Genomic DNA, 13,594 nt, shown 5'->3' with positions numbered 1-13,594 from the left:
TTAGAATACAGAAAGCAGATTGTTTTCTTAGGGAGCCTTTCTAATTGATGCAGACTAAATCTGGAAAAGAAGCCAGATTTAGTGTCTTGCATGTGTGTTTTTCCATTTCCCTACATCTACGTCAGTTCTCCAGACAAAAATGGTGCACCACAGAGTCAGCTGGAACATGCTGCCCTTCTGGGCAATGCTCTTGCTGGGTTTAAAGCAGTTGAAATCAGCTGTGAGTGACTGGCCAATATTTGCAGTAAAAGATCTCTTCCTGTAGATTTTCCCATAGTGTGACAGAAGGGTAAGATCCATTATAAGTCTAGTCTAGTATTTTGAAAATTCATTAAACGAATGGCATTATTATTTTTAATATGCCTACCAGGGCTGAGTTAGATTTTTTTTTTTTTAATGAAATAGCTAGCTTTATTCTTTCTTATCTTTACTCTTTGAAATGGTAGTTATTCAGAATGTAGAGAGTCCCGGGGTGGTCTCAGAGAATGGGACTACTCCAACTTCAAAATAGGGAATACAACTGAGAATAAACTCCCTCAGACAAGACTCCTTCAGAAAAGAGACCTTCCCTGATAGTTCAGTTGGTAAAGAATCTGTCTGCAATGCCAGAGAATCCGGTTCGATTCTTGGGTCAGGAAGATTCACTGGAGAAGGGAGAGCCTACCCACTCCAGTATTCTTGGGCTTCCCTTGTGGCTCACCTGGTAAAGAATCTGCCTGCAATGTAGGAGACTTGGGTCTGATCACTGGGTTGTGAAGGTCCCCTGGAGAAGGGAATGGCTACCCACTCCAGTATTCTGGCCTGGAAAATTCCATGGACTGTATCATGGGGTCGCAAAGAGTCAGATAGGACTGAGCGATTTTCACTTTCACACAAGAGAACATCAAAGAAAGTTCCAGGTAGGGAGTTTTCCTAAGTCACATGACTCATAAAGTGAAAACCTGAAAAATGATAATAAGAATTTTTAGTTAGAAATGGCCCAGTTTTCTACACTGCTATAGTTCATGGGATCGCAAAGAGTCGGACACGACCAAGGGACTGACCTGAACTGATAGCTTCCGTCTGTTGGCAGATGATAGAAAAGGGCCTCATTCTAACTTCAGAGAAGGCAATGGCACCCCACTCCAGTACTCTTGCCTGGAGAATCCCATGGATGGAGGAGCCTGGTGGGATACAGTCCATGGGGTGGCAAAGAGTCGGACATGACTGAGTGACTTCACTTTCACTTTTCACTTTCATGTACTGGAGAACAAAATGGCAACCCACTCCAGTATTCTTACCTGGAGAATCCCAGGGACAGAGGAGCCTGGTTTTCCCAGGGACAGAGGACCCCATAGCTGCCGTCTATGGGGGCACACAGAGTCGGACACAGCTGATGCGACATAGCAGCAGCAGCAGCATTCTAACTTACTCTAAGTGCACTTAATAGCATTACTTACTGAGTTTTTAGGTATCACTTTTCATTTTCAAATCACTTTTTCCACATAAACTAATTGGTATTACACAGTATTTTGATAGCATCACAAGGGTGAGGATCTGTGGTGACAGCTTCCCTTAATGCCTTTTTTATGACTAAAGGGCAAGACAGTGGAAGAGTTGAAAGTTAGCATCTTAAGGAATGGACAGACATGATCAAATTGTCCTTTTTATCCCTCAACATATCATCTAAAAGTAATTTTAAATATTTTGCTACCAATCCTCAAACTCATTGAGAATATTTAAAACAAATCATTTATTTTGTCAGTTCTTTCCATCCACTAGCTTGATATTTTAAAAACTTTTTCATCATAAACCCATCATTTCCTTTTCTCTCTTCAAGAAATGAGGAACACATTTTTATCTACCACGTAATTTGATTTCAAGGAAATGGCTTTACTTTTACCTTTTGCTCGGGCATTCTCAGGAACTCTGGCATTCTACAGTTTAACCAGAAACGAGTTACATCTTGGTTTAGAAACAAAGTGTGAATTGTTTGAACCTTCAGTATGGAAGACTGCAGGTCCATAAATGTCACTTGCTATATTTTGGCCACCTCATGCGAAGAGTTGACTCATTGGAAAAGACCCTGATGCTGGGAGGGATTGGGGGCAGGAGGAGAAGGAGACAACAGAGGATGAGATGGCTGGATGGCATCACTGACTCGATGGACATGAGTTTGAGTGAACTCCAGGAGTTGGTGATAGACAGGGAGGCCTGGTGTGCTGCGATTCATAGGGTCGCAAAGAATCGGACGTGATTGAGCAACTGAACTGAACTGAATCTCCAGATTAAAATCTTAAAGCAATACTTTAAATACAAGGACAGAATGTACTTCTTTATATGTCTTTCTTTAAAGCCTTAAAACTGAAGAAGATACCTGGATGTAATGTGGAAATGACAAAGCAATTTTCAGGGTAGAAATACTTTATTTTGATTGTATTGTAATGACATTATGGAATGTCCATGGATTTGAAGATATAATTATAGTGCTCTGTAGTATACTTCATGTGTTATACTACTGTTTTATTAAGTCAAGTTATAATAACTCTTAGCATTTTCTGTAAACAAAGGGAATTGTTTCATTGAGGATGCTCCTGATAAGGACATTATCCTCAGATTTTATACTGCTGGTACTTCTAGTAAAGTAGTAGTATTAATGTAGCAAGTGATCAGCAAACTTTATGCTCCTGAAATTAATTGCTCCCCAGTGAGGCTCAAAGGGGCTTCCCCAGTGGCTCAGTGGTAAATAATCTGCCTGCAATGCAGGAGACACAGGAGACTCGGGTTCTATCTCTGAGTCAGGAAGATCCCCTGGAGGAGGAAATGGCAACCCACTCCAATATTCTTGCCAGGAAAATCCCATGGATAGAGGAGCCTTGTGGTCTACAGTCCATAGGGTTACAAAGAGTTGGACACGACCGAGTGACTGCACATGCATGCACACAATGAGGCTCAATAAATGTAATTGGTAATGGAAAGAACTTCAAATCAGATAATAGAAAAAACCTGGCATACATATGGCAGTGTAGCTTAGTGGAAAAGAAAGATTGTTGTTTGCTGTTCAGTTGCTAAGTTGTAACCCCATGGACTTTGCAACCCCATGGACTGCAGCATGCCAAGCTTCCCTGTTCTTTATTATCTCCCTCAGTTTGCTCAAACTCATGTCCATTGGGTCAGTGATACCATCCAACCATCTCATCCTCTGTCTCCTTCTCCTCCTGCCCTCAATCTTTCCCACAATCAGGGTCTTTTCCAATGAGACAGCTCTTCACTTCAGGTGGCCAAAGTATTGGAGTTTCAGCTTCAGCACCAGTCCTTCCAGTGAATATTCAGGACTGATTTCCTTTAGGATTGACTGGCTTGATCTCCTTGCTGTCCAAGGGACTCTCAAGAGTCTTCTCCAAAACCAAAGTTCAGAAGCATCAGTTCTTCAGTGCTCAGCTTTCTTTATAGTCCAACTCTCACATCCATACATGACTACTGGAAAAACCGTAGCTTTAACTATACAGACCTGTGTCAGTAAAGTGATGTCTCAGCTTTTTAATATACCATCTAGGTTGGTCATAGCTTTTCTTCCAAGGAGCAAACATCTTTAAATTTTGTGGAAAAGAAAGGTGCAGTAGTACAAATGAAAAGCTCACAGACAGTCAGATGGCACTCAGTCTCATCTCTATCCTCAATTAGCCACATGACCTAGGGTGATATGGCTTTTGGACTATTTCCTCATCAGTAAATTTGGGATATCTACCCACTAAAGATGATTACAAGATCAAGGCGTGGTTTGATACCTGGTAGTGGAAGGGATTTAAAAACATTACTTTAATAATACTTTTAAGTAATCCATAGATTGAGGGAGATTACATGATGGGGGATGAGCAAGAAACAACAGTCTAGGTGAATTCTGGGCTGAGTGGAGAAGTAGACCATTTTGGCCCTTAGCAGTCCTTTTGTGTTTCACATTTCACAGCACACTGTATGGTGAATTATTCTTCTGCCTGGAGCTCCTTTCTAAAAGTCTCCTTTGCATTATCAGAGCCCCTTCTTTTTTCCTTAGAAATTGTGTTCTGATTGGCATTGACTAGTAGAAACTTGGCATCAAAACTCAGCTAAACTCATTTACTTTAAGAAGTAGAAACTAAAAAAACAAGCCCAAACTCAGGTTCGGCTGCTCACCAATTGAAAGTCAATGCTTGAGAGACAAGTGCTGGCAAGAAAGGAAGTGCCTTATTCAGGAAGCCTGCATCCTGGGGTAGAAGGTAGACTTGTGTTCCAGAACCAACTCCAAAGATTCTGCTTGGCCTTGAAAGCTTTTAAAGGGAAAAAGGAGACATCATCTCATTTAATCATTGAGGTAGGGGGTTAGATTCATCACTATCTCCCACTGCGTGCAGACTCGTGGACTCCTTGTGATCTTTCTTTAGATGCTGTCTCGTTCCCATAGGTAGCTTGAGGGATTACGGAAGGGGAAGCTGGGGAAAAGATCTACTTCGCTGTTAATTACTTACCCTTCATTTCTATTTCTTTGATCTAAGAAAAGAATCAACAGATTAGACAAGGCACTGTGTGATCAAAGGATTTGGAAGGTGTGCTTGACTAGGAGATGAGTAGAGCATTGGAAAGCCTGGTTTAAAGGTTAGTTACAATATAGCTTTTCTAAAGTGACAAGACAAAAGGGGCCTCCTGCAGAGAGTGGCTTCCTGCAAAGAGCTATTTCCTGCCAAGAGATGCTTACATGGGCATTGATTAACACAAAGCATATGCATCATTAGTAATAGGAACTTTAAGAATCATTTGAGAAAGCAAGTGAAAGTTTTGCAATCCCAAATTACCTTGTTGCTGGAGATTTCTCATTTGATTTCTTCAGATCTATTATTGTTGGGCTTCATGAATAGAGGTGGGGAGGTTGGGGAGGTTCCTCAAATCCTGATATTTTATACAAACTTTTGTGTGTGCCCATCTTTTTGATGGAGAGGGTCTACAGCTTTCATCAGATTGCCAAAGGAGCATTTGATCTCCCAAATTTTGAGAAAATGAAAGTGTTAGTTGCTCAGTTGTGTCCAACTCTTTGCAACCCTATGGATCGTAGCCCGCCAGGCTCATCTGTCCACGGGATTCTCCAGGCAGGAATACTGGAGTGTATAGACATTCCCTTCTCCAGGGGATCTTTCCAATCTAGGGATTGACCCTGGGTCTCCTGCACTGCAGGTGAATTCTTTACTGTCTGAGCCACCAGGGAATGGTTTAATTCTCTAGAGTATAGAAGGAGAGCCTTGCTCTTAGTAATGTATTCTGCTGCTGCTGCTGCTGCTAAGTTGCTTCAGTCATGTCCGACTCTGTGCGACCCCATAGATGACAGCCCACCAGGCTCCCCTGTCCCTGGGATTCTCCAGGCAAGAGTACTGGAGTGGGGTGCCATTGCCTTCTCCAAGTAATGTATTCTAGTGTCTTGCTACTCAAAGTGTGATCATCACCAAAGAGCATCACCAACCACAACTGGGGATTGTTAGAAACGCAGCATCTTAGATTTTCTGAATGAATATCTGCATTTTAACACCAGTTTCTAGGTGACTGTTTTGCTTATTACAATATGAGAAGCCCTGTTCCAGTGGTCAAGAGGTCAGATCTGAATTTGTACTCTGGCTTTGCCAAATGCTAGTTGTCCTGAGCCTGGATCTTTAATATAGTATGCTATATAACATTAAACCAAACTTAGAGGCTAAATGCTTGGGCTCCAGTCCAGAGTTTGACAACAATCAGTTGTTGACTTTTGCCAAATACTTGAACCTGCACAGGTGTCTATTTTTCAGTCTGTAAAATAAAGAAGTAGATAAGTCCTCTTTCAGTCCTGAATTCTGGAGTTTACCTTTTGTTTCCCACCCATGTGTTTTGTTACTGCTCAGACTGTAAAGAAATGCAATGCGAGAGACCTGGGTTGGATCCCTGGGTTGGGAAGATGCCCTGGAGGAGGGCGTGGCAACCCCCTCCAGGATTCTTACCTGGAGAATCCCATGGACAGATGAACCTGTCAGGCTACATTCCACAGGGTTGCAAAGAGTCGAACACGACTGAAGCAACTTAGCACACACAAAGCACAACCATGTTAAGACATATATTTCATAGTGAAATAGCTATGAAATATGTTAAATTAAGCTATTCATATGTCAATTGCAGTTGTTTTAGTTGCTAAGTTGTGTCTAAGTTAGCTCTTCCCTTTTAGTTTATTAAGTGTATTGTATTAAGTGTGTAATGTATAATAAGTGTATTATTAAGTGTATTGAGCTACAGTTCTGCCTCTCAGAATACTTGCCTTTACTAATTTGGAAATATATATATATTCATATATATGTATGCATATATGTATACATACATTTATATAAAGCAAATTAAATTCTTCCAACCAAAATAGTAGGACTGTTTCCAAGTTAGTTACTAGTAAGTTAGCTTGCCATTTCCAGCACAGCCAACAATACAAATACTGTGGCTCTCACGTGGAGAAAGAACTTTTAAAATAATCTTAAAATGAGAGAGGACATAAGACTCCTGTGTTGCAGAAAAAAGGACTTCATTATTCACAGCACAGCAACCCCCATAAGTATCAGCATATTCATGTCAGTTCCCCTTGACACTCAGGTCTCACAGAGGCAAAGCAGAGAGTTGCAGATGAATGCCTGCACAGTGGGTTATGTTATAGGAAAAGAACCCTGAGCTTATAGAATCTGAATCTTCTGCAGTGGGCGGGATGCATGCTGTCTTTGGCTCCAGAGTTATTTTTGGTAGTAAATTTGTCTATCGTTTGCTACAGAAAAAGAGGCAAATATGAGACTGCCATGTCTCATATTCTAAGGTGTTTACTATGCAAACACTCTTGACAAGACAGTGAGGAACAGTGCAGTCAAGGATTAGTTTAATAAGAAGTGCAAGAATTCTAGTGATCCCTGAGAATTGTATTAAAAGAGTGTTAGCTCTTGATGCTGGATAATAAACAGATCAGAAACATTTTCAAGAGCCGTTCTATTAAAACAACTTGTCTTAAGCTGTACGGAGTTACAACATCCCTCTTTGTGTGAGGCAGAAATTTGGGTTTGAGATCAAATTGGAAATCTTTCACCTTGGGGCACAAATATATTGTCTCAGCCAAATGTGAAAGAAAACTATCATCTAACCATGGAGGGAATAGTGGTGAGAAGTTTGTGGCAGAGCAGCTGTGTCTTTTGGAGCCTGTGAGTCTATAGGAACTCACAGGTCTTTCTGACAAAAGACAACAGAATCATTCTTCTTGCTTGTGGGGTTTTGCTGCTCATCTAGTGTATCCTTGCCTGGACAATCCCATGGGCAGTGAAGCCTGGCGGGTTGCAGTCTGTGGGGTCGCAGAGTCGGACGTAACTAAACACGCATGGTCCTCTCATACTCCTATTACTAGATCATCAAGAACAGGAAAACTGCCAATCGACTTAGATTTCTAGCTGTGAATCTTGGCAGAGCTTCAAGTCCTGGCCACCCCACTCTCAAACATTCTAGACCAGTCAAAACATAAGTAAACCAATGGTTTGGGCATGAGCTGGACCTTGAGAGTAGCAGATGTTTGCTCAACTCCTGTTCGCCTACTTTAGACCCAGGAAGAAGAACCCAGCATTTTAGCCAGTTACTTATATCTCCAGAATCCCATGTAATTATTGATTCATATTGTTTCCTGTCATGTGTTCTAATTAAAATTTTTTAAGCTATCCTTGAGGTGGAAGAAAAGTCTGATTGCAGATTTTTTGGTAAGTTTTTACTCTAAGTTTTTTGGTGGGAGAAGCGGTTAGTGAGGTGTTTTCTAAGTATCAGGTTGTATCATCATAATATGAGTTTAATTTTTAACCTCATGTATTAAAATAATACTGTTCTCCCTGTGTCTTGTGAGAAATCAACTAAAGATTGTTTTTTTTTCTTTTTTTCTTTGCTCAGTTACTTACAATGCATCTTTAGATGCTATTATTTCCAGTACAACCAGCAATACAAATACCGTGGTGCTGGCCTGGAGAGAGAAATCTAAAAAGCATCTTAAAATGACATCCTTCAACATTGCCCAGGGCATTCATGGTTTTGATTACCACTCACAGCTCAATTTAATTGGTATGTAAAATAAATCACGATAACTATGAGAGACTCCTGAATAGTTTGCTATGCATATTTGCATGCATGGGGCCTCTTCACCTTGTTGCTTTTATTGCCGGAGAGACTAGCTTGAGTAGCTCACATTTTATTACCTGAGAATGTCTGATAATGATGCATTAAGATGTGCAGCATATATGAACTACATTGGGGTGAAAATATGAGAAAGTGCTCCAATGCTTTAATGAGCCTTTTGCTCAGCATTGGTGGGGAATGTAAAATGACATAGAGAAAGAAGACTATTTGTGCAGTATCTGCCTTCTGCCATCTTCTTAGCATAACCAAATGCTCAACCCAAACAATGGAGAAAGAAATGGCAACCCCCTCCAGTATTCTTGCCTGGAGAATCCCATGGACAGAGGAGCCTGGCAGGCCACACTGTATGGGGTTACAAGCAGTTGGACATGGCCGAGTGACTATCACTCACTCACTCTACCCAAATACATCATTTTCTTTGTTCATGTACACACACACACACACACACACATACACTCACTAGAGAAATGTAAAATGTAGAACATTTTCTAATCACCTTTCAGAATATAACTTCTGATGCTTTTTGAAAATTTTCAAACTTGCCCTTTAGCATACTAAGGGAATTTTCTTTAAGTAAATTTTTATTGGAGTACATTTGCTTTACAATATTGTGTTAGTTTCTGCTGTATAGCAAAATGAATTATCTATAACATATAGATATATCCCCTCTTCTTTGGATTTCCTTCCCATTTAGGTCACCACAGAGCATTGAGTCAAGTTCTCTCTGCTATGCAGTAGGTTCTCAGCTATCTATCTTACACAAACTAGTGTATATATGTCATTCCCAACCTCCCAGTTCATTCCACACTCCCCTTCCCCACTTGCTGTCCATACATTTGTTCTCTACATCTGTGTCTCTATTTGTACTTTGCAAATGGGTTCATCCATACCATTTTTCTAGAGTCCACATATGTGTTAATATACACAATATATATTTTTTCTTTTTGACTTACTCTACTCTGTATGATAGCCTCTAGGTCCATCCACATCTCTGCAAAAGGCACAATTTCATTCCTTTTATGGCTGAGAAATATTCCACTGTATATATGTGCCACATCTTTATCCACTCCTCTGTTGAAGGACATTTAGAGGAGAGCTCTTTTTTATATGTAAATTTTAGCTGAGGAAATAAGCAATAAAGATTTTCAGGTGTTGTCTATTTAAATAAATTTTAGGCATTTTGAAAGCTGATAATTTGATTTATATGATATTAGTTCAAATATGAAAAGTGAGGTGTTATTCTAAACATTGATAGGGTAGTTACAGAGAATGAATACACATGGCCTACAGAATGGGTCTTATTGACCCTCTTTCAAAAGCTGTCATTTATATAAAGAGTATTGATATCAGCTAAGGGGCTGAATCTCTAAAATTCCCAACAATCATAGCTGCCATTCATGATAAAAGAGACTGACTTTGAAGTCAGAGATAGGCGAACAGCAAACTTTCAAGGAGGATTGTAGATTTATTAGAGAAAGCTGGACGAGTTAGTGAATTGGGCTTAAAAGGACTCAAATATCAACCAGTGCCTTGGTTCATTATTATTTCAGCCCCTTTGTATTGATCTCTAACATATACCTGGCCCACTGCTGGAATTACATGTTACTGTATGCAGTAATACTCAGGGTAAAATTTATCATTTACTAATTTCATACTATGGAGTAAAGACTTGAAACAAAAGTACATTCAGTTCCTCTTATTTCTGTAACCCTGGGCTATTAATCCAAATAGGGGTCTGACATTTATGGCAACTCCATAAATGCGAATAGATTCAGCTCTTCAGTTAGCCCTAAAAATGGGAACAGCAGAGAGGGCTCCGCTGAATTTCCTCAGAACTGAAGAAGCACAGGCACCGTGCTCCCAGTTTCTGATGCACGCCCTGAATATAATTAATTTGTATTTTTTTTAAAAGCCTTATTCTTTCAATAGAGCAGGTCAAACATATATTTCTGCTGCTCATTTGCTTACAAATTCTTGATTATTTACATGACAGTGAAAAATAATTGATTTCCTTATAGTTTTTCATTAATTTGGAAACTTTAAATATTGTTTTAGTTCTCTCTTACTCCTGGGATAACTTTAATGTGATCTGCATTCCTAGGCTGTGCAGGCTGGAGAGGGAAACACTGGGACCGGGAGGAAGAACTTTCTGTCCTCCTGCTTGGGCTGCTGGCACCTTTTTAGGAAACTGTTGTCCTTTTACCCCGTGCAGACCCATCTCCCCTACACCTTCCATTTCAACTACTTCCAGTGTTAGAACTCATGCCCTATTAGCCTGGACTGTTGCACAATGATAGAATTTTCCTTCCTTCAAAACAAAGGTGTGTTCATGCTGAGAAGGCTTTTATCAGCCTATCGTGATATAGTATGTGATATACTCATTTCAAAAAGAAAGTGTTGTGGGGTATTCCTATTACTAAAAATATTTTTTTTTCTTTCTAATTCTGATTAGCAACTGCTGGCATTGACAATAAAGTTTGCCTTTGGAATCCCTATGTTGTCTCTAAGCCAGTTGGTGTCCTTTGGGGTCACTCAGCCAGTGTGATAGCTGTCCAGTTCTTTGCTGCAAGAAAACAACTTTTCAGCTTCTCCAGAGATAAAGTAAGTAACAGTGTACATTCAGTTTATTTAGTTCTTCCTCCCCACTTCCTACCCAAATCTATCTTTGGTTTGAAATTCCTCTTAGAGATGGTATAGATTTTTAAAATATAGTGACTTACTACTATGGTTTGGAAATCTATATTTTAAAAAAAGATATTGATGATAATTTAGGATAGTCCTGGGCAACTGGATGAGTTATTTCATTAAAAATTTTTTTCAAACCATGTGCTCATAAATTAAATCCTTATTAATGAGCTTTCGATGGGTTGTTTTAAAAGTTTCCAAAGTATTCATTAGCCCAATAAAAAAAAAACAGAAATGGGAATGATAAATGTTACTTTGATAAGATATGGATGAATAGGATCACAGATGTAGGAAATGGACTTGTGGACACAGTGGGGGTCGGAGAGGATGGGAAGAATGGAGAGTGGCATTGACGTACATGCACTACCATGTGTGAAATAGATAGCTAGTTGGTGCTCCTGGTAAAGAACCCACCTGCCAATGCAGGGTCAGGAAGATCCCACTGAGGAGGGTACTGCAACCCACTCCAGTATTCTTGCCTGGAGAATCCCATAGAGAGAGGAGCCTGGCAGGCTGCAGTCTATAGTGTCGCACAGAGTTGGACACGACTGAAGAGACAGCATGCGTGCAGTGGGAAGCTGGTGTAAAACACATATGTCCTCTGTAATGACCTAGAAGGGTGGGATGGAAGGGTGGGAGGGAGACTCAAGAGGGGAAGGACATGTGTATATATGTATATAGCTGATTCACATTCGTGTACAGCAGAAACTAACACAACACTGCAAAGCAATTACATTCAAATTAAAAAATATGGAATAGACACAATCAACCAGCGTTGCTTTGCTATTGAAGAGTCTCATAAGTTAAAAATCAAAGTTAATCTGCAGGATATTACATTAAGAAATTTCAGTTAAATATGTCTGTCCATTCTATTTGATGACATTGATACATATTCTATATAGGGTGGAAAAAACATTGTACCAGAATCAGATAGTCCGGGTTATACCTTGACCACATTATTTACTACTCATATCTCCCAGGTAAATTTCTTATCTCTAATAATCTAGTCATTTGTTCCCCTGTAAAGCTTCTGTTTTACATAATGCCTGACATAGATCCAGTAAACACGTGATAGATTTCAAGAAACCTGATTGTGAGAACACGGATAGGCTATAGACTTATTGGGGACAGCCCTTGAGAGTTTTTCAGTGACTCGGACTTTTAACTTTATTCGGAAGTGATACACATATTTGTGAAAATTAAATAGAATATAATAGAAATTCACCTCAACTCCTTAGCCTCACCTTATGAATAAAGGGAAACAATGGAAACAGTGAGAGATTTTATTTTGGGGGGCTCCAAAATCACTGCAGATGGTGAAAGCTGCCATGAAATTAAAAGGTGCTTGCTCCTTGGAAGAAAAGATATGACCAATCTAGACACATATTAAAAAGCAGAGACATTACTTTGACAACAAAGGTCCGTCTAGTCAAAGCCATGATTTTTCCAGTAGTCATGTATGGATGTAAGAGTTGAACTATAAAGAAAGCTGAGGGCATTTTTGAACCGTGGTGTTAGAGAAGATGCTTGAGAGTCCCTTGGACTGCAAGGAGATCCAACCAGTCTGTCATTAAGGAAATCAGTCTTGACTATTCATTGGAAGGGCTGATGCTGAAGCTGAAGCTCCAATATTTTGGACACCTGATGCGAGAAGCTGACTCATTTGAAAAGACCCTGATGCTGGGAAAGATTGAAGGCAAGAGGAGAAGGGAACGACATAAGATGACATAGTTGGGTGGCATCACCGACTCAATGGACATGAGTTTGAGCAAGATCTGGGTGTTGATGATGGACAGGGAGGCCTGGCATGCTGCAGCCCATGGGGTCACAAAGAGTTGGACATGACTGAGCGACTGAACTGAACTGATACATAAGTCCTGCCAAACTTGCTTATTTTAGTATATTATGTATCAGACTGTAAATCTCCTTCACCACTGAACTACCAATTCCAGTTGATTCTGCCATCAAATATATTCATCAACTTCACCTCTCTCTCAGCTGCCACAGCTCTAATCCAAAATCTCATCTTCTTTTGAATTATCTCACCCAAACCATGGCAAATTTTTCCTAACATGTCTTTCTTCTTGCAGATGGGTCTCATTTCAATCTGGCCTCCATCCTGCTAATTCAGTGGTTTGTAAGAAAAATTCTTCAACAGCTTCTCTTACCCTCATTCTAAATGTCAGCACTAAAATTCTTAAGCTTTTCTATAAAACTCATCCCCAGACCAGGCCCAGCTCACTTCCTGCTTTTCTCTTCTGTTCATTCGGTGCTGCAGCCATATCACGCTTTGTTCCCACCATGCTGCATCATGATTCTGCTGCATGCCTGCTCTCTGTCTTCAGGTCCCTCTCCTCCATGCTCGACTGGCAAAAGCCTATTTATCTGTGAAGTTTCAGACTTTTTTGGAGTCTTTCATGGAGCCCTAGGTGTTTGTTTCTCTGCACTCCCACACACCTGTGTCCCTTCTTAGAGCATGTGTCCTGTTGTACTGAAGTTGTTAGTTTGCTGTCTTAAGCTGGGTCGTATCTTTTCAGCTTGTGTATTGGCATCAGTCATAGTGCTTTGCACCTCGCAGCGTTTGTTCAGTGGTTATTTGTTGACAGTTTAAAGTGAAGACATATTACTGTGAATATCAAGTCACAAAGAAACTCAGAATGAAAACTCTTCCGATGCCTTAGTCTTATTTAGTTGTTCTATTTCCTAACGTCTTTTAGCTCTAACTCCTATTATTGAATTT

General features: G+C 40.1%; 1 protein-coding gene across 1 annotated transcript in view; it reads left to right on the top strand.

Annotated features, from left to right (window-relative positions):
- The window catches only part of WDR49 (WD repeat domain 49), a gene marked incomplete at its 3' end in the record, with an annotated part of 164,645 nt that overhangs the window by 47,247 nt on the left and 103,804 nt on the right, over positions 1-13,594 (top strand). Inside the window, exons 5-6 of the mRNA XM_010835277.1 lie at positions 7,927-8,094; positions 10,622-10,770. Coding sequence (XP_010833579.1) covers positions 7,927-8,094; positions 10,622-10,770 — 317 coding nt within the window. The remainder of the gene's footprint in view (positions 1-7,926; positions 8,095-10,621; positions 10,771-13,594) is intronic.

Source organism: Bison bison, unplaced genomic scaffold (genome assembly GCF_000754665.1).
Source record: "Bison bison bison isolate TAMUID 2011002044 unplaced genomic scaffold, Bison_UMD1.0 scf7180017864040, whole genome shotgun sequence".
NCBI classification, from domain to species: domain Eukaryota; kingdom Metazoa; phylum Chordata; class Mammalia; order Artiodactyla; family Bovidae; genus Bison; species Bison bison.
The sequence above is the reverse complement of the archived record's forward strand: the minus strand, read 5'-3'. Positions and strand labels throughout refer to the sequence as shown.